The sequence below is a fragment of the Raphanus sativus genome, unplaced genomic scaffold, assembly GCF_000801105.2.
Source record: "Raphanus sativus cultivar WK10039 unplaced genomic scaffold, ASM80110v3 Scaffold0131, whole genome shotgun sequence".
In the NCBI taxonomy this organism is placed as follows: Eukaryota; Viridiplantae; Streptophyta; class Magnoliopsida; order Brassicales; family Brassicaceae; genus Raphanus; species Raphanus sativus.
The window spans coordinates 1-24554 of record NW_026615451.1 but is presented as its reverse complement, the minus strand read 5'-3'; the positions used below and the strand labels follow the sequence as shown (position 1 = coordinate 24554).

General features: G+C 34.8%; 4 protein-coding genes, 1 long non-coding RNA gene and 1 pseudogene across 6 annotated transcripts; 2 read left to right on the top strand and 4 right to left on the bottom strand.

Moving 5' to 3' along the window:
- Positions 1-1588: 1588 nt before the first annotated feature.
- LOC108817129 (probable LRR receptor-like serine/threonine-protein kinase At4g30520) lies at positions 1589-4961 on the bottom strand. 2 transcript variants are annotated; one of them, XM_018589748.2, is made up of 11 exons: positions 4451-4961; positions 4230-4362; positions 4072-4143; positions 3818-3961; positions 3668-3739; positions 3531-3590; positions 3345-3445; positions 3112-3246; positions 2685-3020; positions 2225-2604; positions 1589-2138 (listed from the first exon to the last, which is right to left on the bottom strand). In XM_018589748.2, exons 1-11 carry the CDS (start codon positions 4602-4604, stop codon positions 1740-1742), a joined length of 1986 nt encoding a protein of 661 aa, XP_018445250.2. In that variant the 5' UTR covers positions 4605-4961; the 3' UTR covers positions 1589-1739. The 2 variants fall into 2 exon arrangements, with proteins under 2 accessions (XP_018445250.2, XP_018445242.2); XM_018589740.2 differs by having other exon boundaries at positions 2685-3023; positions 4451-4956.
- Positions 4962-5835: 874 nt separating this feature from the next.
- Positions 5836-6944, bottom strand: LOC130501234 (F-box/kelch-repeat protein At4g38940-like). The gene has a single exon (XM_056996125.1). The coding sequence runs from the start codon at positions 6922-6924 to the stop codon at positions 5836-5838; it is 1089 nt and encodes a 362-aa protein (XP_056852105.1). The 5' UTR covers positions 6925-6944.
- Positions 6945-10550: 3606 nt separating this feature from the next.
- On the bottom strand, positions 10551-11200 carry LOC130501231 (uncharacterized). The gene is made up of 2 exons (XR_008939585.1): positions 11091-11200; positions 10551-10871 (listed from the first exon to the last, which is right to left on the bottom strand). It is a non-coding gene; the product is annotated as an uncharacterized LOC130501231 (long non-coding RNA).
- Positions 11201-14628: 3428 nt separating this feature from the next.
- On the top strand, positions 14629-16106 carry LOC108816757 (gamma-glutamyl peptidase 1). The gene is made up of 3 exons (XM_018589328.2): positions 14629-15018; positions 15202-15531; positions 15791-16106. Exons 1-3 carry the CDS (start codon positions 14707-14709, stop codon positions 15899-15901), a joined length of 753 nt encoding a protein of 250 aa, XP_018444830.1. The 5' UTR covers positions 14629-14706; the 3' UTR covers positions 15902-16106.
- Positions 16107-17147: 1041 nt separating this feature from the next.
- On the bottom strand, positions 17148-20108 carry LOC108842683 (uncharacterized). Its single transcript, XM_018615665.2, is given in 9 exon segments — positions 17148-17478; positions 17573-17656; positions 17740-17985; positions 18079-18260; positions 18263-18338; positions 18437-18532; positions 18620-18704; positions 18792-19798; positions 19971-20108. Coding segments are annotated over 8 exon segments (1878 nt in total). The 5' UTR covers positions 19775-19798; positions 19971-20108; the 3' UTR covers positions 17148-17352.
- Positions 20109-23707: 3599 nt separating this feature from the next.
- Positions 23708-24486, top strand: LOC130501235 (uncharacterized; annotated as a pseudogene).
- Positions 24487-24554: the final 68 nt, after the last annotated feature.

Here is a 24554-nt window from a genome sequence, read left to right as displayed (position 1 = left end):
TAGCCACAGTTGTTGGTAACATCGTTTCTCTTTCAACACACGAGAGAGCCTCTGTGAATTTGTGTGAAATGATCAGTGTTTCTTCAACGAGCTTCAACTTAGCACTTGTTAGAGGAATAAATGAGCATTTGGTGACTATTTCGAAGCTCAAAACTGGGTTTGTGCTCTATCTTTTATCAAAGTTACTTATGATATAATCAATGCAAGAACCATGTGGTTCAGGCATTCATATACCTTCAAAACGAAGTCTCGTTGCTTGCGGTTGAGTATTTGAAAGGGAGGTTGATGCTTCTTTCTACAGTGCCATATGCACGTTTTGTTGTGCAAGCCATCTTTAAGATCTGCGTTGAGAAGACTGTTTGTGACTGCTACAATGAGCTTGTTCTGGATGATTTGGTCACACACTCCGTTGGCCATTTCGTTCATCAAAGCGTGATAAGGAGGTTAGAGACTATTGATATAATGTTGTGCTGGAAACTCTGCAACGAAATCATTTCGAGGAAGAGAGACTACTTTGGTATGAACTGTGTTCTCTGATGCAATATAATGACTAGCGAAGATCAAATGCACAACTAATGTACGTATGAGCTTCAACTCCATATAAATTATAGTATAATCATGTTGTGTCTAATGGATGTTGTTATGGCGTGAAACTATCTTTTTAGTGACTCACTATGCTGCCAAGAACATACAGTTCACTCGCTTGATTAGAGGCGATTTGTTCATGAGATTGATGAGGATTTGTGATGATGTTAAGCCACTGTTTGCTTTCGTTACAACAGTGAAAGTTTCATTCCAAGTTCTTCAGGTAAAATTAGTTAATTCGTTTAATAGATGATTGAACATGAAATAAAGGATTGTTTTGTTTCATTTTGAAGCCTCTACTATGTACCATCTCAAACAACATTCTGATTCTATCAAAAAACGAGAAAGCGTCTGAAAACTTGGTCGACATAATCTTTGTTGCTTCTTTGGAGTTTAACTTGTATTTGGTTAAAGGAATTACTCAACATAAGTAATCTTTGTTGCTTCTTTGGAGTTTAACTTGTCCGCGGTGGCTATCTCGTGAAAGTCAAAGTTTAACAAAAGTCGCAAAACAGTATTTTAGTGGTGTTTTGTTTTTTACTTTTTGTTTCACTTAAGTTTTTGGAGTATTCATTTTTTTCTTCAAATTATGATTCTTCATTTTTTGCAGATGAAATTTTCAAATTATAAACTAATCTTTAAATTCAATTTTTTATTATTTTTAATAAAATAAATAATAAGCACTGATTCATCCATCTAATTTCAAAGTCTATTATTATTTTATCTAATTAGATGTTAACAACAAAGAATTGTGACGGATATTAATCATAAGTGTTACTTTTACTTATATATATTTGGTGTTTCTTTATAAAATCAAATATTCTTTGTTTATTTATTTATGTTATGTGTAGTATTTGTATCATAAAATAATGTTTTAAATATAATAAATAGTAATTGTGTTGGATTACAATTAAAAATGTTAATTTAAAATTCTTTCAAAAAAAATACAATTAAAATGTTTTGGATAAAATCAGTAAATTTGAAAATGTAGTTTGGTCAAAAGAGGAGTCAAACACATCAGTCTCATATAGTTTCTTCATTTGTCATCATTACCGTTAAAGCAAAATATATACATACATGTCTACATTCTAATAAGTGTAGAGCCTCTTCATTGGATAGTTTGATAGAAAACTGATAATCTTTCTTTTTGTGTGTTATCTTGGACCGGATAGTTCCATGGCGAGCAAATCTAAAGGCTGTTGATCATCATCATCGTCGAAAGCCGAAGACCCAAACATTTGGTAAGTTGGATCATTGCAATGTGCTTCATTAAGCCTTGAGACAGAAGTAGTAGACAAAGATGAGATTGTCTTAAAAGAGATATTGGCATGGTAGAAATGTGAATGGTTATGAGAAGCAGCCCATCTCTCAGCTAAACCGTCGCCTTCCAGCATCAAAACCACTTCAGACATTTTAGGACGATGAGCTGGAAGATACTGCGTGCATAGCAAAGCCACTTGCAACATCTCTCCCACTTCAATCTTATCGTAGTTTTTCCCTAGTTCTCGGTCCACCAGTTCCTCTACTTTCATTTCTTCATGGAGTTTCCTTACCTAAACCAAAGTTAAAAAGCATGCTTATTTATGTTGATCATATCAAAGTAATCAAGAGAGTATGATTATGAGTTTCATTTGCTTACCCATTCCAGCATAGCTCCCTTTTGGCTAGCGGTTTTACCAAACTCAAGAGCTCTCAATCCGGTTATGAGCTCAAGCAAGAGTATACCAAACCCAAACACATCGGTCTTCTCAGAAGACTGACCGGTGGATAGATATTCAGGTGCAATGTGGCCAACGGTGCCACGGACCGCGGTCGTGACATGAGAATCCTCGTGGTTGAGGAGCTTCGCAAGACCAAAGTCACCAACAACCGCTTCAAAGCACTCGTCTAAGAGTATATTAGCCGCTTTGACATCTCTGTGAATGATCTTTGGATCACATTGCTCGTGTAGATACAACAAACCTCTTGCTGCTCCAACCGCTATCCTCTTCCTCATGTTCCAGTCCAATGGCGGTTTAGCTACAACAGTGAATAATAACAATTAGTTTCAAAGTAGTCAATGGAAATGATGAGATTTGAACCAAGAGACTTATACTAACATTTAAGCTTCGAGGCGACGCTGCCGTTGGGCATGTAAGGGTAAACAAGAAGCCTTTCACTAGAAGTTTTGCAGTAACCAATTAACCGAAGCAGATTCCTATGAACAGCTAAGCTAATCATCTCTAGCTCGGTACGAAACTGTGAATCCCCTGAAGTTCCATTAACATCCTTTAACCGTTTAACTGCAACCATAGTCCCGTCACCTAGCTTTCCTCTGTAGACATTACCGAATCCTCCAGCGCCGAGAATGTTCTTGGAACTAAAACCATCTGTAGATACATACAGCTCCCTGAACGTGAAGCTTCTTAGATTCCCTAGTCCTTGTAGCCCTTCCTCTACTGAAAAAGGCAAAACTTTAAACATCTACATGATATACAAAACTGTAATGAGAAAAAAAAAAAACACAAAAAGCTAAAATCAACAAACCGTTTAAGTTAAGGATCAGTAGTAGCCTTGCTTGTTTCTTGCGGTACCAACAAAAAGACCCGAGAGCAACGGTTATTAAAGCAACAAAGCCAAGGCTTACACCGAGAGCTATCGCCAGTCTATTAGACCTGCGTCCTACACACACACTCAAAGTAACAAGACTATGATGAATGAAAGGATGGAAAGTTTAAAAAAAAAAGAAAACAATTGCAAGAAGGAGAAGAAAGTTTTACCAGATGAGGAGCTCAAAGAAACATAAAGAGGACTTGAACTGATAGATCCAGAACAAACCTCAGGTGGGCTGTTTCTACAGATCAATGGATTCCCAGCAACACTACAGTTCAAGTAACAAGAATTATTCCTGATTAAAATATAAAGAATTACTGAAAATCACTTTGACATGTTCAAAACATAATTACTTGAAAGTCTTGGCTGGGAATTTAGGAACAGGGCCACTAAGATTGTTGAAAGACAAGTCCCTAACATTACAAAAACAAGACAATTCAGACAAAGCCTTGGATAAGTAAAAAAAACAACAAAAATCTATATAACTTACAAGAAAGAGAGATGAGGAATTTGGGATAGAGAGGCATGGAAGGGCCCAGACAATGAGTTGTTGTTCAGTCTCCTATAGGTAAGATGGTTTTATGAACTGATAAAAAATCATGACAATGATGAACAAGATTGAAGAGAAAGAGAAACTCACAGGTATTGAAGGCTGCTTAGCTGCTCAACGGAAACGGGAATCTCTCCGGAGAATCTGTTGTTGGAGAGATCCAAAGTTTGTAACCTTGGAAGTAAACCGATCTCTGGTGGGATTTTTCCGGAGATGTTGTTACTCTGCAATGACCTTCACAAGTAGGAAGGAAACAGAGGAGGGTTAAGAGATATACAAAATAAATATTTTAGAATTTTAGAAAGACAGAACAATGAAGGATTCGAGGTTGTCGTGATTTTTACACTTGTCCAAGATTTGTGAGGTTTCCGATGGACTCAGATAGAGTTCCCGAGAGAGATTGGCTTGGAGCTCCTCTAAACAATTGGAGAGAGAGAGAGAGAGAGAGAAAGAGTTAAAGACATTAATGAACTCCATAGAAAACAGAACAAAGGAAACTCACAGGCCAATGACGAGGTTGTCTGAGGAGCAAGTGATCATTGCCCAACTACAAGGATCAACTGAAAACTCGTCCCAGTTGTTCAAAACTCCATGAGGATCATGCAAACCGTTCTTTATATTTATTAACGCCTCCACTGTTACCATTTAGCCCCCAATATCCAAACTTCAAACCAAAAGGAACAAATAAAGAAACTCTCTATAGTTTTGCTGTTGTAATGTTACCTTCAGGGTTCCTAGGCTCAGAACAGAGAGTGAGAGGAGAGAAACAGAGAAACAGTAAGAACAAGTGAAGAAGATGAGGTTGATCCAACATCCCCGTCTGCTTAGTTAACATCCCCGTCTGATCCAACATCCCCGTCTGCTCACAAACACACATAGAAAAAGAAGAGAAAGCAAAAGCAAACCACTCTGCTTTATGATATGTTATTTTATTTTATTTTTGAATAAAAGAAAGAAATGTTGGGTCTATCGGTCAAAGAAGAGTCTTTTCTTTGTTCCTTCTTTCTCCACGAACAGTCTCTCTCACACAGGAGAAGAAGGTTAAACAAATAAACAAAAGCCGTTTAAATGATGGCAAAAGAGACAGAGAGGTTGGTTTGTGGAGGAAGAGAGAGAATCAGGGGAAGCTGATACGAGTTGTCGGCCCCGGGATGGTGGATGCTGGTCTACTCTACTCTACTCACACTCTCTCTCTCTCTCTCTCTCTCTCTCTCTCTCTGTCTTCATGGAAACAATACTTTTACCATTTGAGAATTTGCTATCTTCCTACCTAAATTTGAAACTTAACGATAGTTATATATATATTTTGCCCAAAAAAAAAACGATAGTTATATATATTTAATGATTCGCACATATAGAGATTATTGTATAAAAATGTCAAAACACAACAAGATGAGATATTGAGTGGTGGTACAAAGAGAGACGAGAAACTAAAAGTCAATATAAGCCTCGAAACAGGGAGAATCCACTGTTGCCTGATTAGTCGTTCTGTTACGTTACGTTAATTGTGTATTAGAGCATCAATATTGGGAAGCCCTTAGCAAAACCCTTAAGAGGAATAATGCTGGAACCGAAAAGAAAGAGAGTGAGAAAGCCCTTATTTAAAGGCGTGCCCTTATTCTCTACCGAACAAAAAAAAAAAAAGAAGAAAACCCTTAGTTAAAGGAGAGAGAGTGGACACCAATAACGATGGTCTTAGGTCCCTATAGGTTTGATTATTTCCTTCTTTTTGTCACTCTATTTTCTTTGTTATTATTTTGGCCCACCCCCTCCTTTCGTATTAATTTAATCCAAAGCCATCTCACTAATAATTACATCTTTATCTTTATCTTTCTTTTTCTTATTTTATTACTTTTCTATCTTTTTCACCTTTCAATCACGTCTTTACTTGACTGCAAGTCTGCAAGAACATTCATGACCCCCACGTTTCGAATGTATGTTTTTAATTAAGTGTTCGTATAAAATGCTATAAAATAATCAAGTTTTTTTTTGTTTTCTTTTGATAAATCGACTATGTTCATTTAGGATAATGAAAAGAAAACTCATTTAGTTATCTGGATAACTCGATAAAAACAAAAACACAAATAAGATGAGTAAGTGCTCCTGCATCAGACCAAAACAGCTAAAAAATTCTTCACGTCTAAATTATCAGCAGTCATAACCCGATCACACCACTCAACTTTACCCCAAATATCTCCTCCTTGACGCTTTTCCAGCGATATCTCCGCACACCAAATCTTCATTGTTATGCACCACACTCCTCCTTTAGGATAAGGCAAACGACTTCCTATAGAAAAACATAAACCCAGTTTCCCACCGTAGCTCGTACACGTAGTGCCTGTACAATTTGGGCTTCTAGTCATATGCATCACATCTCCCATACCTTTGACCACTCCCCAACGCCTCTGATTTGAATCATATGCTCTTAACTCTCGCTCATCATTATCGTAATAGTACAATACATCATCTACGACACACGCATCTTTCCACGCCTTAGAACTCAGCATCACTTCCCTCTCCCATTTACCCTCCTTTGGCTCGTAAACAAAGCTTTTATGATAATCCGTTGTGTACAACATATCAGCCATCGCGACACAACCATGCCACGTCTTACCTAGATCTATGTCTGGTCTTAATATCATCCCAGGCTCCCACATTTGTGATTTTGTATCGAACACCACCATCGCCTTCTTCTTCTTCTTCTTCATCAAGTCGAAGCTGTTTCCTATCACGTAGATTCTCCCATCGATGACGTCAGCAATTCTAAGAGACATGTGCGAAGGCATGTTGGGGAGATGCTCCACAGTGTGACATCCACAATAAATTCTTAACACGCCATCTCTCCCACCACCAATCAAATAAATGCTCGAGCCTACGGAGAGAATGCTTGCATCAAGCTTCTTAGCTGGAAGCGAGTGGATAAGGACCAAGCGGCGTTTGCCGCCGTTGGCTTCCCGGTACAGAGTATACCAACGGTAGTCACGTGATTTGTTGTCATAGAGGAGAACATAGAAGCAAGGTTCGGTGAAGCCTAAAGAGGATCGTCTTACGTATAGCCCAGGTGAAGCAACGAGTGATCGGAACTGCTTGGAAACGAGGGAGAGTGTTGGATACTCACACCTTGGAACACGTGCTAAGATGTCAAACATGACGTCCTCGGGAAGTGGCATAATCAGAGCTGGTGCTTGAGACTTCATCTTTCTCTCAGTTTTGGAAGTCATCTTCAAAAAAGAGCTCACACCTACTTTTAACAATATGGGGAGAGAGAGCGCAGCTGAAACCCTAATCTTCTAGAGATGACTGAGTTTATAAATTAAGTCCTCTCCTAATTATGTTCATTTGTTATTAATTTTTTTTTTTTCGAAACCACAACTCAATTCGCATCAAGGTCCACAGCCCACATATATGGACTAATAAATAATCAATCATCCATAGCCCACTTATTACATTTTCGTGCGTATATGTTAGTCTATCTGGTTAGTGGTTAGTATATAATTATAAAAAAAAATCTGATTATGTTCAGAATTTGAATAATAGGTTAGTTAAAAATATAATATGTTGACATCGTTCAAACACTGTGATTCGTTGGTCTAGATTGATAAAACGTACAAACTTAAGATCCAAAACTAGTGGGATTAGAGATTTTGTGATCGTAGTAGTAATAATAATGATTTCAGCTATTTGATCGAAGAGATGATTTTATTTTTTCCTTATAACGTAATCATTTTTTCTAAAGCATAACACTAAATTCAAAGTTGAAACCGATAACATCGAGATTGAACTAATGATTATATATCATCTTGAGATCTATCCAATCTTCTTGATGACTATATTGAATAAAATCATGAAATCTATCAATTTTGATCTTGATTTATAGGAATCAATTACTAAAAGAACAAGATAGAAAAGGAAAAGCACGAGATGGAAGTGGCCAAGATGCCGAATTAGGCTGAGCAAGATGAGGTAAGCAATGAGATGCTTTGCAACCAATCACATTATTTTCTCACACATGCATATTATCAATGATCCCTTCACGCATGCATACATCTTTGTACTTGTTTCATATTACATGCACTTTTATACTTGTTTCACACATTTATTTCCTAGGCTCGAGAAATTAAACCTATATTTTACGAGAGAAATATTGCTGAATGTTTGACGAATAATATTAACGTTAGACTTGGATTCGTAAGACTTACAAGTGCTCTTTCACCAAAGTGGAGAGAAACTGAATGATGGGACAAATCTGGCTGCAGATCTATTATACGAATAATGCAAACGCATACGAAAAGAGGGAACTTCTTACTTTTTCATGATGTGATTATATAAAGTAGAATCTCTTCCCAATAATTTGCACCACGTAATAAAACTGGGTATGTTCATCTCTATTTCCTTCAGTAATGTTTGTTTCATCTTTTTATCCACGGGACCATATATTCTCATATGCACCAATTATATATGCTTTATTCCATTGAAGTCCCTTTATAAATTCTGTTATTTTTGTTCTTGTGTTAATTAAAGACTATATTTTGTGACTAGTTCAATGTGTGTAGCACATGAGTGTTGATTAATTGTGCATCCTACTATCCTAGGAGTCAGGAATCTGAGTCATAAATCATATGTTTAATTTATGGATCTTGAAGCCATTTTAATGCTTAGTAAAATTAGTGGGAAAATGCTGCTTTTACCTTCTATTATATTGACATGCAATATGAATAAGCTGATACTACCTAAACCAAATCTGTACTTAATATACTTGTATCTATCGGCCCGTTAGATTCAACTGACAGACAGGTAATCTAGTGACCTAAAAAAAATCTATGGGCTTTATGCATTAAGTTTCCAAAAGCAACCGAACAAGCAAAACATGTGGGAAAAGGGCAGCAAATCTTCTTTTTTTTCAATGAAAGGGCAGCAAATCTTTGTCGGAGCGTATATTCTTCTGCGCTTTCCCATTCCTCATATGGTCGACATGATTCTTCCACGTTCTCTAAATTTTCTACTTCTTTACGGGCTTATAATTATACTTTGTATATGAGCAACTGAGCATTGCAATACATAAATAAACTATAAAATATATGTTGTTTATAAGTAAATGGAATGGTCCGAGTGTTTTAGTACCGTTGAACAAGTGCTTGAAAAAACAAGTGCTTTATACGTTTTAGAACAGTGTACTTAGTTGAATTTGTTGAACCAAACAGAAAACAAGAGCTTAATAATTTAACATGATTACCAAAAAACAAGAGCCTAGTTTGGATTCACTTCATATTTGGGCTTTGTAGGATGACCTATCGGGCTTAAATACCCTGCAAAACCCAAAACATCTTTTTTAAAATGTTAAATTTGATTAAAAAAATTTAAATTAGATTTAAAAAAAGTTAAATTAGATTCAAAAAAAGTTACAAAGGCTCTGACTCTGGTTGAACCCAAAACATTTGAACACAAAGAAGATACAAAACAAAACATATGTTATCATGATAATTGATTGGTCAATAGCATCATGGGCCAAACGGTTTGGTAGGTCCAAATTAATAGAGGAAACACATCGTTCATGCAGAACACACACTCCCTTTCTCTTTTACTGTTTTAAATTTTATACTCGCTCACTTAATAATTGCTTAATCTTAGTTGAGGAAATCTTAATCATTCCTCAGTTAAGATATACTTTTAGGGCATGATCGGTGTAACCGTATCGGTTGTGGATTCGATTGCGGGAGTTTTCAGATGATGTGTTGTTACGATTTTAAGTGTTTTTAAAGATTTGTACGACTTGTACAATGGTTAGAAATTTATGCAATTACGGAACTTTTATGACTGATTAACTATCAAATAAAACAACTGTTAAATAATAAATTAACAATATTATTTTATATAATTATAAAATATTAAAATTCATAATATTATAACATTTAAAACTTATATTTATAAAATTATAGTATAAACCTGTAAATCTATTTGTTTAAAAGTTTTATAATATAAATTAAAATATAATATGAATACATTTTATAATTTCTATTATTTAAATTTTTTATTAAATACTTCAATTTTTTTTTAAGAAAATATTTTACTCTTCTACAATCGCCAGCAACCGCAAACGTTAAATAAAATCAGCTTTTGATTTTAATAAGTTCGAAATAGAACTAATTTATAGTGTTTTCTATGATTATTATAAAATGCCAATAACCACTACTAACACGCAAAAATTTGCATTTGCAAGTAGTAATAGCGTATAAACCAGTCATATTCTTAATCGTATTGACTTATGTACTTAATAGCCTAGGAAAAATCCACATTAAGAGTCTTTCAAAATAATTTCTAAAAAAGCAAAAAAAAAAACTTTTTTCAAAGTTTGTTATCTGGAAAATTCTGACATGAATCTTTCCAAATTCCTGAAACATTTTTCAAAAAAGTTATTATTTTTGATCAAAAAAAATTTATAAGAGATTTTACACGAGAGATTCCAATATGAATGCCCAAATTTCAGGTTCTATGAAAGGCACATAATTAACACATTCGCCGAGAGATATGGAAGCTTAAAGAACCAAAATTCCTTTTCCTCTGTTGCGTCAACAGTACACATCGAATTAAATAAATAAGAAATTTGTAGACATACATGCAATTCCATCAGCAATATATCTACACACATAGAAAATCAATACATCCCCCAAAAAAAAGAAATATATATGTATGCAATGGGTTGAAATTCAGATGGCCTGCTCTTAGAGCAAAGTTCTTGCATAATTGATCAAAGTAAATTTTTAACATCTGCCGTTCAAAAAAAATATTTAACATCTTTTTAGTTCATAAATTTTGCTTTAGGCAAGAAGCAAAACAAGTTATTTAATTTGCTTGATAAGTGAAGTATGAAAATCATACATCAAAAATAAAATCAAGAGAGGAAAACAAGAGTGTAAAACGTGATAATGAGTGACAAGGAGATTGAGCCATTCTGCCAATACCACTACACTAATCTTTTTTAATAAAAGAAACAGATCAAATACATACTCATGACGAAATGAATCTGATCAACGACATGGAAGAGTATGGAGACTCATTTTTCTTCTTCCCTGACGAAAATGCTCTTCTCGAAAACCCACCATTGTTGCAGTAATACTCAGTACCCTCCATTGTTTGATTTCTTCTACTAAGAAAATATAAGATAAGAACAAAAGGAAATCAGATAAAACATTAAGAACTCGATTTTTTTTTTCAAGAAAAAGATTAAGAATTCGAACAAGTTAGGAATGGATTTTGGTGAAAATAGAAGAAGAAGAAGAAGAAGAAGAAGAAGAAAGAAGAAGAAGAAGAAGAAGAAGAAGAAGAAGAAAATTGGTGTGTGAATCAGAAGATTAGATAATAATACAGTATTGCTTCTTCTTGCTTGCTTTTTTCACATTTTGTGGAATTTTCTCATCTTTTTGTTCTTTATTCGTTTCGTATAAGAGAAGCCTCCTTGCAAACCTTACCTACATTGTCTCTCTCCCTCTCTCCAGAGTTCTTTGTGTGGGCACTATATACAACTGTCCTAAATTCTTCATTTGGTTAAAAAAAAATTGTAGTTACCTTTTGAAATTAATATCTAAGCAATTAGAAATTCACTTGTATGGTTTAATAAGTGTCAAGTGCATTTCACATGTACAACACAAAAAGAAGTTGTGATATTAGTGATACAAATTTTTGTGAATGTGATTTAATATGTTTCACGCGATTGTATCGTTTGAAGTTCAACTGCAACAAACAGGCATGCATTACGTACCATTCAAAACATCGTTATTAGAAGGCATAATGACATAGGAATGAGATTAGGGGGCAATATGTTATATGCCTAATCAGAGATTCTGGAAACTTATTTGTTTTCTCAATAAAACAATGAAAAATAACATAGTTTACAGAAATAAAAGCTAGTTGATGCTTATTTTCTTTTTCATCTGAATAATTCATTCGCCACAAAGGTTAAACTTACCATCAGTTGATGCTAGTTGAAGCTTATAAGTACGGTTTCTTTTGTCATATTTTAGGTATATTACGTTTTAGGTTCATTTATATAAATTGTGATAGTAAAAAAATTGTGATAGTAGATTGATTAGCAAACCGATATGGACACTTACAAGATTGATATAATATAAGCTTTAGGGATTGTCTGACCAAAAACATGTGCTCCTAGTCGATGCTACATTTTATCGAGACTGCCAACAGGTCCACCACCAAACACTATACACTTTCCCAAATACCCATGATATACAAAAAACATATTTTCATAAAAAATTCAAACAAAAATAATTGGATCTGCATGGAATGGTGGGATTGAGTAAACCATCAAATATGATATAGTCTTTTTAGTTTTTTTTTTTGGTTTAATCTTGTTTTTAAAATTTAAAATAATAAAACTAATTTATCTGTTAATCATAAGAGTGACATGTTGGCGAAGTTGAATTATTGAGTAACTCCAATAATACTCTTCCAAATTCATGACCTTATTTTTCAACAGTATATGAGGGCCATTTAGAAGCTCACCAATCCACAACATCACTCCTACAATTTGAATGCATAATTTACACTAAACGAATTGATAAACAACCTATTAACTTAGATTTTCGTGCAAGCTAGTTCTCAAAAAACAAAAAACAAAAAACATAGATTTCTATTTTTAATTTTTTTTCATACTCCTATAGAGTCGTAGACGTACGGCGAGTTCCGGACGAGAAAGATCTTGACAAGTATGACGGTTTCGTTATTAGCGGAAGCTCTCACGATTCCTTCAAGAATGATGAGCGGATCCTTAAGCTATGTGAGATCGTCAAGAAATTTGATGAGATGAAGAAGAAAGTTCTCGGTATATGCTTTGGTCACCGGTTTTAACCTTAATCCATTAATCTTAAATCGTACAGTTGTAGACCAAATGTTTTACTGAAAATATTAGCATATTATATCAATGAAGGAACTAGTGACATATTCAACAAGAATTCAATAAAAAATTTGTGATTCACTAATATCGATCATAACGAAATTGAGACCATTACCATTAAGTATAATGTTTTGGACTAAGATTAAAAGATATCTCTAATTTATTGAAAAATTCGAATTACTTAGATCATAGCCAGAGTAATAGGAGGACAGTTGGAGAGCAAAGAAAGGCAGAACTTAAACTTCCAGACATAACCATCTTTATGAGATTTAAGAGTACTATCACATATACTGCTAGTGCTGGGTTTGCGGGTCGACCCGCCCCGACCCGCCCGACCCGACCCGCCCGACCCGCCCCGACCCGACCCGCCCGCTGCGGGTCGACTCATTTTTTCGATTCAAAAATTCGACCCGCTTGACCCGCATCTAAAAAATGTAAGACCCGCCTCGCCCCGCATAAATTAGCGGGTAACCCCGGGACCCGCGGGTAATATAAAAAATAATAAAAATAATTATTTTAATTAATATTTTTTTAAAAAATAATAAAATAATATATTTTAATTAAATTTTTAAAAATATTCGTATTTTTTATTATTTTTATTATAAAAACATAATTTTTACTAAAAAAATCATATTTTAAAAAAAAAATTTTTTTTTTTAATTTTGCGGGTTGGCGGTACCCGCAGTTTAAATTCGGTCGACCCGCACCGCCCCGCGTTAAAATCACTCGACCCGCACCCACACCCGCGAACAATTTTTTTCAAATCACTCGACCCGCACCCGCCCCGCGGCGGGTCAAACGGGGCGGGGCCGCGGATAATGAATCAAATTCCCAGCTCTATATACTGCAAAGTATTATTATTCTAACATTTTTAATTACTAATTTCAATAATGACTGACTAAAGCATCACACTCCTCAAGAGAAAAGTCTTTAGCAAAAAAATAATAATGACTGACTTCCATAAGAATACGTAAGTTAACGAAGACACTCGATCAAAGCCGAGAATGATTACGCAAATCTAAACTACGGATGTAAAAAATGTTCAGGAATAAAAATGATTTAAGAAAGCCCGTCTAGAGGATGTTTTCAACATGCATAATAGATAATAGGCTGAAACAAAACATAAAAACAGGCGTTACATAAAACTTGGGACTTATGAATGGTTCTTGTCAAGTAGAGCTGTAAACTTGGTTTGCCCAAGTCCATTAGCACATATACATTTGTCAAGAAAATATGATACTGAAGAAAAACAAAGAGAGGTTTGATACATTTTCCCCGAACTATGATTACTATTAGTTTTATGGTCAAAAGCATGCAAGAAATAAAGATAAATTTAAACAATAAGAAAAAATCAAATTTCAGTTCCAAATACATATAAGAAATTTACAAGCCTCAATAAAGTCAAGTAAAGTCATCAATAATAAATTTCCATCCAGTCCGTCTAGAGAAGTTTGTTTTCTTTTAAATAATTTTGGATTTATTGTTATTTAAAAGTAATTCTCATCTAATTTGTTTTGGCCATCACAGAAGTAACTTCTCTAGATCTTTCAAAGACAAGTCTGGAGCTTCTAAAGTAAGTTCTTTTTAACAACACCTTTTGAAATAAGTTTTTTTTTGTCAACCTTTTGAAATAAGTTAAAGTTGTTACTTGTTAATTTTGACCCAAAAAAAGGTTCAAAGTTGTTAATATGAGAATAAGATACGATAGAATAACCGAAACATAAAAGATTAGATGCACGTTATTAATTGCTTTTGGTATGGGAGTTAATGAAATATTTTCAATTTTTTGTCCAATTACAATCAATGTAGTATTATTAAAATGATACCTCCTCCAGAATAATGTGAATAACGTATGGACACAAACGGTCAACAATGGTTTGCTAGCTGTCTATTGTCTCCATTGCAATACTATTTCAAAACGTGGAAAATACAAAACCAAGTAGGTGGGTCGACCAAATTAAATCTCATATAAATACACATATTCATACGTGTTTCTTTTCCATTGCTCTCTTTATTATCTCTATTTCTTCTAATCAACCACACTGTCTCTCTATTTTCTTTAGACGGGAAAAAAATGGTTGAGCAGAAAAAGTTCGCACTGTTTCTAGCCACTCCTGATTCAGAGTTCGTGAAGAAAGAGTACGGAGGATACCACAACGTGTTCGTGTCCACGTTCGGTGACGAAGGAGAGCATTGGGACTCATTTAGAGTCGTAGAGGGCGAGTTTCCGGACGAGAAAGATCTTGAAAAGTACGACGGTTTCGTTATTAGTGGAAGCTCTCACGATTCCTTCGAGAATGATCCTTGGATCCTTAAGCTATGTGAGATCGTCAAGAAACTTGATGAGATGAAGAAGAAAATTCTTGGCATCTGCTTTGGCCACCAGGTTCTCTCTTCTTACTAATCTAACCTTACAATATGGTCTTAAACCCAACCCTGGAGACCATATAATTACTAAAATATTATCATATTAACTATACAATTCTACTAACACTTTCCATTAAGTATAATGATTTGGATTAAGATTAAAAGTTACCTTTAATTTATCAAAAAAATTGTATTCCTTTAGATAATAGCTAGAGTAAGAGGAGGAACAGTGGGAAGAGCAAGGAAGGGACCAGAACTTAAGCTTACAGACATAACCCTCGTGAAGGATGCAATTAAACCGGGAAGTTTCTTTGGAAACGAGATTCCGGATACCATAGCCATCCTAAAATTACATCAGGACGAAGTGTTAGTGTTGCCTGAGTCTGCTAAAGTACTAGCTTATTCCGAAAATTACGAGGTGGAGATGTTCTCCATTGAGGATCATTTATTCTGTATCCAAGGACATCCTGAGTATAACAGAGAGATTCTCCACGAGATCGTTGATCGTGTTCTTGGTCTTGGCTTCATCAAGGTTAGCTTTATTTCCTTTCATACAGAAACATAGAAAAAGTAAGATACTAGAATGGTTTAGTGACTCAAGTTTAGTAAACTTCATACTAGGTGTTAGTTGAACCAAGAAAACATTATCTACTGTATGTGGATACTGTTGCTTTGCTTTTATAAAGTTATGGTCATTAATTCATTATAGAAAAAGATTTAACATTATATATTATTTTTGTTTATTTATGAAATATAGTATTTATTTGATAAACCATTAATTAATTTTGCAGCAAGATTTTGCGGATGCGGCAAAGGCCTCGATGGAGAATAGGGGAGCGGACAGGAAACTTTTGGAGACGATTTGCAAGAATTTCCTCAAAGGCAGAGTTCCAGCTAATTAATTAGTTTCACTCCCAAATTATCTATTTGGCTCTTGTTATATTGGAGCACTTATGGATTTATTACCTTGTTGTATTCGTATTCAATATATAACCTATTATTCTCTTCCTTGTCAAGAAAACAAAAACTCATATTTATCTCAAGGTCATATTTATGTGTTGTACTCATAAGTAAAATAATTCAATAAAAAATATAGTTTGCATATCATCCTATCGTCATTATCTTTGTCTCTTTGTTTAACAATTTTTGATGTGAAATTACGATTTATTGTATAATAAGGGTATGCAACATCTAACCAAAATAATATTACGATATTAATTAATGAGAAACAAATTCTTAGAATTATATAGTTGGAGTTACCAAATCTCGTTTTTGCATTTTTCAGTTTCGCTTCAAGTTGAGTTTTAAAACCCATAACACAAATCAAAAGAGAGACGAGAGAGATCTTTTATGTTGAAATATTATTATTTTTGGTCGACATGACACTAGCTAAGCAAAAAGAGAATTCGATTCGGATAACCAAACGGTGGTCTTAAATTACGCCACAACTGATGTTGAAAGATACTATACGGAAACAAAAGAAGCATTAACAATCTGAAGATGAAAAAACAAAAGTCTTGCTAACAATTGGAAACGATAAACACTATATTCTATCCATCAATTCCTCTAAACAACAGCCAAGCCAATCGCAACGGCGGTCAAGAACACCCCGGCTTCCAACCTTCAATCCAACCGCAGCGTTAGGAGCTGGAGTTTTTGACAGAGAATTAGGGGAAACCTTAGGACTGTCGGGTCACTGCAGCCACGGCTACCGCCACGAATATTGCTGTTCGGATAAAACAAGAAGAGTAATCTTTTCGCCTTTAACGCAGTGATCAGGAGCACCACTGATGAAGAAGCTAGCTCCTGAGTGTTTGAGCTCGAGCTTTGTGTCTCCATCATTGAATTGCTTCAAGGGCTTTGTTGTGTTGCAAGAAGCATAATTTTCTTCTGTCGAATCAACTTTCGCGTCGTACTTCCACACTAATCCACATGCATAAACACATCATTATCAAGAGGAAACCACACCATGTTTGCTAGATGATAGAGTCCGAATCTAAGTATTAATCTTAACCTGATGACCTAGGCCTCTCTACTAATTCAAAGAGACAGCTAGTCACACGGCCTTGGTTACTTATCTTTAAGCGGTTACTTTAAGTAACAATCCTGGTGAATGATAATAACAGGAAGAAAAAAAAGGAAAGAGCATTTAGTTCAAAACAGAAGTTGCATCATATTATAAAGACATGGGATGGGATAGTAGCGACTCCAACGAAATAGTATTTTCGAGTTTTAAGGAAACAACATCAAAAACCATAACAAAAACTCAAGATAAAGTATGATGGATAAGACATTGATAGAAATGATGGTTTGGTTGATGAAGATAGTGATGATGATGATGGTGATGAGAAGATCATTTGAGAAGTGTCTTGACTATGGCTTTGACATTGAGCTTCTTCAGGTCAGTGTAAGACTGGCCACAACCCACGAACATAACCGGTGCTCCCGATATGTAAACCATCGATAACGCTGCTCCAACCTACAAACCCCGTCCCAAACACATAGTTTACAATTTTCATACTATAACATCTAAAAGGCAACATAAATCCTTATATATCAATGTTTCACTGTACCTTATCGTCAATGGTATCGAACTTTGTCAGTAAGATTCCATCAATCAATCTTGTGGTCCCAGAATTGGAGAGATCCGAAAGTTTCTACAGTTTAGAAAGAAAAAAAAAATGTTAATAAGGTTTTAACAAACATCTAACACGAATCTTTAGCGGGTAAGAAACTGAACCTGATTAAACTTTGAGAGCTGATCAACTGCATCGTTTCCAACAAGAGCTTCACCGACAAACAAGACCAGGTCTGGTTTATTGAGGTTAATGAGCTTTGAGAGAGCTCTCATCAAAGGTTCATTATCCTGCATCCGACCAGCTGTGTCAACAAGAACAACATCCGATCCGTTCCGGGTTGCTTCCTGTATGGCTTCCTTTGCAACTACTGCTGGATCCTTCTCATAACCCTTCTCAAAGATCGGTATCTGTTGCCAAAATCAAAACCAGTATTTCTCGTCAATATTCATAAAATCAGTATCTAGAACATTAATCAGCGATTACTTGAATATTTTCATTACCTGTAACCTACGAGCATGAGTCCTCAACTGCTCAACAGCACCAGAACGGAATGTGTCACAAGCAGCCATCATTACACTGACCTTATGCTGCTGAAGCCAATACGCAACTTTGGCAAGATTGGTGGATTTCCCAACTCCGTTGACTCCAACAAACACGACCACATAAGGCCTCCTCTGTTCTTGGCAGCATGAACGTCTCTCATTATATCAATGGAGCGTCTCGGAGTCAATATGCGAATCAGAGCATCCTCCATTGCTCCCTGATGTTCATATGTGTCAACACAATTAAGCAATCTTGAGATTTCAAACTAAAATGTTTTCTCGTTTCAAATAGAGGTACAAGGACAAAGCACAATACCTGAACGGTTGAGGAGATCCTCGTGAACGATGCCAACTTCTTTCCTTCAAGACTTGCTTCCACCGATTCACAAAGCTTCTCAGCTATCTCTTCAGCCTGTGAATGAAAAAAAAGCACACTCTCAATTAAAAAGCCATACCTAAACCCAAACATAAGAAAAGATGCACTGTAAAAGGCACATACCACATTCTTGGTCATCAGCCGCTCCTTCAGAGCTTTCAAGGCAGGTTCAAGGTCTGTCCTTTCAAGATTCGCCTTCCCAGTAATACTGAACAAAGCTTACAATATACGTTTAATACCAGATGATACAATAGATACGTAAATTAGCAACAAATTCAACAAGAGAAACGTCCACCTCTGGAAAACCGAAGAAAACCATCCCTTCTTCTTAGCCTCAGGTTTCTCATCACTTCTTGGTTCGTCATCATCATCACCATCTTCACTTTCACCATCACTGCTAAAAACCTCTTCCTTGTCCATCATACTCTCTCCTTGGTCAGCAGCCACAACATCCACATGATCACCGTTCCCACTCTCATCAACGGAGTCCGTAAAGTCCAACTTCACTTGTTTAGGAGCCGCATCATCCCAAACCCTATTCTTCTTGGTCGCCTTCTTCGGCGGTTCCGCAGCAGTAACCTTGGAACTTTTATTACCTATACTGTCAGTTTTCCTCAAACCCCCTCTACCCCTCACACCTTTGCTCCTCAGCTTCATAAGCTTACTCGGATCAAGTACAACATTATCAGCCGTGTTCTCTTTCCCGTTAGCAAGATCAGTCTTGTCAGCGTCATCTTCCATCTTATGATTCCCATTGGAGTGACCATTAGTCATCATCAAGCTACCGACTTTATCTTTATTCCCATCTCCATCATCCTTCTTCGATCCACCACTCTTCTTTCCTCCATCAAGACCAGACTTTGACACCTGCCCTTGCTTCTTAACACTGCTCACAGGCTTCACCTTCCTCAGCTCCTCCCCACGGGCCTCAGCTTCCTCCCTAAGCTGCCTAAACCTCTCATCGAAATCATCGTAACTCATCCGTTTAGGATCATAGATCTCGGAGAAGCTCTCCTTGACCATGGAAAGCAGGTCGTCCACGTAGAGCAGGTGGAGGATCCGCTGATAGACGGCGACGAAGACGAGGCCGAGGTCGTTGTGGAAGGTCCACTTGAGAGTGTAGGACTCGTAGTTGAAGGAGACTTCGCCGGATCGCTCCTCGAGGAGACAGGAGCGGATCAGAGTGTCGATGGGTGAGCCTTTGAGAGCGTTGCCGAGCTCCTTGCATGTCCAGAGGATTAGTCCTCCTCGTGTGAAGATCAATAGCTGTTCTAACATTCTTCGATTCTTCAATTCCGTGCCCTAATCAAATTGAACAAATCAAATAACATGGAAACAATCGAGAAACGGATCTGATCTAGTCAATGAAGCAATCATATTCACGGATCAGGAAATCGAATAGAAGATAAGAGATCTCGTGTTTCGATTCGAAATTGACAACACAAGTAAGAGGATTTCGCGGGAGGAAACTAACGAATCGCAGAGGAGGATCCGAACCTTTGATTCCTGTTTGCTTTCTTGGGTGCAATTTGCCCAAAGCGAATAAGAAAGATAATAACTTTACAGAGCGCGAGAGAGAGAGACGACGACGAAAAAAAAAATTAAACGTGAGAATTATGTTCCGCTAATTGATTTCTGTTATATATAAGGGTTAATATTTTTTTTCCTGGGGTAGGAGACTATTTTTTGTTGGTCAAAGGTCTAGGAGTATAAATTTGAGTATTTCTATTGATTTATTTAATTTTTTTATCGAAATTATTTCTGTCATTATAATTTTTTTCATCAAATGTAAAACCAGGATATATTTATATTAAATTGATAAGAATTTTTTAAAATTTGATAAATTCACACCAGTATCTCTTATTTGAGGAATTTTAATATATTTTAGGTGTGGATTTTTACTGTTTTTATTTGAAATATTCATTAATTAATATAAAAAATTCCGGTGTGTTATATTTAGAGAGACTTTCATTAATCATACTCTTAGTTGGAATATGAATATTTAGAAAGAGAAAAATGCAAATCTGAATATTGTAAGCTTGAAATCCCAGTTTCAGACACGAACTACAAATTTTGTTTAGGTAAGAAAAATAAGAATAAAACAAACAAAACAAAATGAAAGTGGAACCGCACTTGGCTTCTCGGAAGCCGGTGTCATGGTCACGGACGGCGTCGATGTCCCCATTGACTGCGAGTAAACGACACACGACACGAACGCGGCAATTTTTGATGCATGATTCTGTTCTTTTGTACTAAAAGGTAAGTTATATTTTATACTGGGCCATCAAAGCCATTGGTTAGATGAGCAAACCCAAGGAGACAAACAATTAAGGGAAAATTGCCAAAACGGAACAAAAATTCAGCATGGTTGTCCTTATAGTATAAAACTATCATTTAGTTGTCCTTTTAGTATAATTTCTTTCATAATCCCAAAACTAACCCTTGATTAATCTAATTAAACACATTAAATTAATAGAATTTTAAAAAATAATAATTAAAACATTTAAAAAGGGAAAATAAAAATAAAAACTTATATTTTTTTTAATAAAAATAAATTTTGTAAAACTTAATAAAAATAAAAAAAATAATTTACAATTTTTTTAAATAAAAAACGTTAAATCAACCTAATAAAAAACAGTTAACAAATTTATATTTTTTAAAAAGTTTAAAATGTTTGTAAACTTTTTAATTTTATCAAAATTTTTAATGAAAAAAATTAAATGTATTTTTATAAAGTTTGTTTAAACTTTTTATTAAAACTTTTTGTAAGGTTTTATTTTATTTTTATAAAATTTACAAATTTTATATAGTTTGTGTAAAGTTTTTATTAAACACAGTAAACTAAAAGAATTTAAAAAATAATAATTAAAAACGTTTTAAAAGGGAAAATAAAATAAAACTTTTAAAATTTTATTTAATAAAAATAAACTTTGTAAAAATAAAAATAATTTACAAATTTTTTTAATAAAAACGTTAAATAAACTTATTAAAAACATTTTACAAAGCTTTATTTTTATAAAAAGTTTAAAACTTTTTAAATAAAATTGTAATTAAATAAAAAATTTAAATTTATAAAATAAAAATAAAAATTTACAAAAAAATTAATAAAAACTTTAAACTAACTTTATAAAAAGAAACATTTTACAAAGTTTTATTTTTTATAAAAAGTTTAAAACGTTTGTAACCATTTTAATTTTATCAAACTTTTTAATAAAAATATAAATTTTAAAAATGTTTTTAATAAAAATAAAATTTGTAAACTTTATAAAGTAAAAATAAAATTTTACAAAAAAATGCACCTAATTTCAAAACACCACATGTTGTATAGATATGTATCATAGTGAACAAGAGTTTGTGAAAAAAAACAAAAGAAAACTATGGAAAAACCATAGATTAATGAATAAGACAAGGGAAAATCATTTTTTAAAAAAATTTGACAAGCAAAATCGAAAATAACACGTTTTAGGAAGTTAGAATATTTTTAGAAGATTTTTAGAATATTTCCATAACTGAATTTTCATTAATTTCGCAAAAATCAGGTAATCTTATCCGTAGAAGGCGCATTCTAAAAGTTTAGAACATTGACAAAAATCCAGAACACGCATTCTACTTTTAGTAGACGGAAGAGTACATTTTAGAAAACACATTCCGCGAAATTTAGAATACTTAATAAAAGTAGAAGATGCTTCCAGACGAAAAGTAGATAGCTTTAGGATTAGTAGAATGCGCATTCCACTTTTTTAGAAAATTAGTAAACAGTAGAATGTACGTTCTAAAAATAGTAGATGACCATGTTTATTTTAGAAAACGCTTTCTACTATACCCTTTTCCGTAGAAGGCACATTCTACCTTTAGTGGAACGTATTTTCAAATTCTTATTTATCAACTTTTTGAAAACAAAAAAAATATCAGCATGTGTATATTGGTGTTTTATTAATTGTTTGTATTTTTAATATTTTTTTGATTCACAAAAGTATTTATTTCATTAGTTTTCAGAAATAGAAAGGGTAAAAAGGAGAAAAATTGGACAAAAAATGATTTATACCAAGGGACAACACCCTTTGTTTTTTTGTTCTCTATTAGCAATTTTCCCATTAATATCACACTTACAAATATTTGGGCTCTAGCAACTTGGGCATTTTTGGCTTTTGCTTTTCGGCTCAAACTTTTTTTTTGCTCTTAACTTGTCAACAAAAATTTATTTCTCAAAACACTTTTTTATTAGTAAGCATTTTTTAAACAAAAAAATTAATGATTTCTAAGGGTATAATGGTAAGTCTCACAGGATGGGTCCAATTCATACCCACATACACCCAAGAGCAGTCATCTCTCATTTCAGTTTCCTCCTCCATAGTTTTCTTCTCCTTCTGTTTCTTTTCTTATTTCCCAATTCTTTAATTTTGATGTCTCTCTCACTCAAGACCCCATCTCTTCTAATTATCATTCTACAAAATTTCATTTCTTTATCTCTTCTTCAATGACCCTCCATATGTGCTTTTTAAAATTCAAATCTCCACCAATCATCAAACCCCCACCACAAAGACATAAACCTATAATTATCATAAATATATAAAACAAATAAAGAAACCTTTTTCCTGTTAATTAGTCAGCAATTCAATGCCCCCTTCTGCAACTTTCCAAAGACATAACATAAAAGAAATATTTTTTTTTTTTTTCCTTCCTCTTCCTTATACCATCTTCATGACTACGCCTAGTTTCTGTTTGCTTGTCTGGTCTGTCTCAAGAACTCATCTCAACCAAAAAGAAAAAAAAAAGGAAAATTCAAAAAAATTTAATTTACAATATTTCAATCTAAGAAATTGTAATGATGTTGGTGGCTTCTGCTTTGTTGGGTTCATAAGTCATTGGTCAAGAGAGAGTTTCATACAAGGAATAAGACTCTTCCTCACATTTAACCTAATCCCCTTTTCCCTTCTCTCTCTACCTTTTTCTTCTTCTTCTTCTTCTTCTTCTTCCGTATCTGCGATTCTCTGATCGGATCCGATGAAGGAGATCACTGATTCCGTCGATCCAGGATTCATGTTCAAGCATCAATCCCTTATGCAGGATTATCACGACTTGCAAAAGGTAATTAGGGTTCCCCTCTTCAATTGTCTCTGATCCGGCGATTTGATTGTTGGGTTTGATTCTGATGGAGCAAATATAAGATAAAGCTTTCAACTTTTCTTTTTTTGTATTCTCAGGAACAGAGTTTAAGATGAGGAAGTTGGAGATGATGAAACAGAGACGATCAAACCTTGACGCAGAAGTTAGGTTATTGTGATGAATCTCTCTCATCTTCTTGTCAGTTTTTACATGATTCAACCACACTCCAACGTTTACTTGGCTTACTGAGTGTGTGTTTTGATTAAAAAACGGGTAGGTTCTTGAGACGTAGATACAAACACTTGAAGCAAGACCAAACTCTTGAAACATCCTCCCGACATGTTGAGGTGCCTAGTAAACAGAGTGGCAAAAGAAAGAAGTACTCTGCTCCTAGAACAAGGATACAATTTGCAATGAGAAGAAGGAAGCATTGGCGGCGTTATTAGATAATGCAAATTGTGAATTGGACAATAGAATCCGAAAGGACGAGAGGGACGAGGTTCTGTCCAAACACCACTCCTCTTCCTGATCTTAATGGAGATGGGAGGAGCACTGACAAATTCCCCACGGGGTTTGACCTAAACCAGATCTCGGTTAAAGCCACAACAACTTGTCATGTTTGGCTCTTCCTTTTCTTGAGAATTGAGAAACTGAACAGAACTTGATTTTGTGTGTGTGTGTTTGCATGTTTGATTGTAGAGAAGAAGAAGGAACCGGAGCGAATGTGTGGACAAGTGCTCGCTGAGGCAACAAAGAAGGAAGTGCTTGGTGATGGAATCGATGATCTACGTGGTGGAATGAAGTTGCCGATATGCAGAGACGTGGAGAAAGAGTTGAACAACAGCAGTGAAGAGGAAGGTTTCATGGCAGATCCATGGCTTTGAGTGTTTGAGAAGGGATTTAAGTAGAATATCAAGTAGGATTCTGAGATATTGTGATTTACCCCAATATG

Bases quoted from the DNA above. Each gene is read 5' to 3' on its own strand.
- LOC130501234 (XM_056996125.1), bottom strand. From the start codon at position 6,924: ATGAAGTCTCAAGCACCAGCTCTGATTATGCCACTTCCCGAGGACGTC.
- LOC108816757 (XM_018589328.2), top strand. From the start codon at position 14,707: ATGGTTGAGCAGAAAAAGTTCGCACTGTTTCTAGCCACTCCTGATTCA. The intron at 15,019-15,201 runs GTTCTCTCTTCT...GTATTCCTTTAG, and splicing joins GCATCTGCTTTGGCCACCAG to ATAATAGCTAGAGTAAGAGG. The intron at 15,532-15,790 runs GTTAGCTTTATT...TTAATTTTGCAG, and splicing joins TTGGTCTTGGCTTCATCAAG to CAAGATTTTGCGGATGCGGC.
- LOC108817129 (XM_018589740.2), bottom strand. From the start codon at position 4,604: ATGTGTGTTTGTGAGCAGACGGGGATGTTGGATCAGACGGGGATGTTA. The intron at 4,363-4,450 runs GTAACATTACAA...AAATGGTAACAG, and splicing joins TGAGCCTAGGAACCCTGAAG to TGGAGGCGTTAATAAATATA. The intron at 3,591-3,667 runs GTAAGTTATATA...TTGTAATGTTAG, and splicing joins ATTCCTCATCTCTCTTTCTT to GGACTTGTCTTTCAACAATC.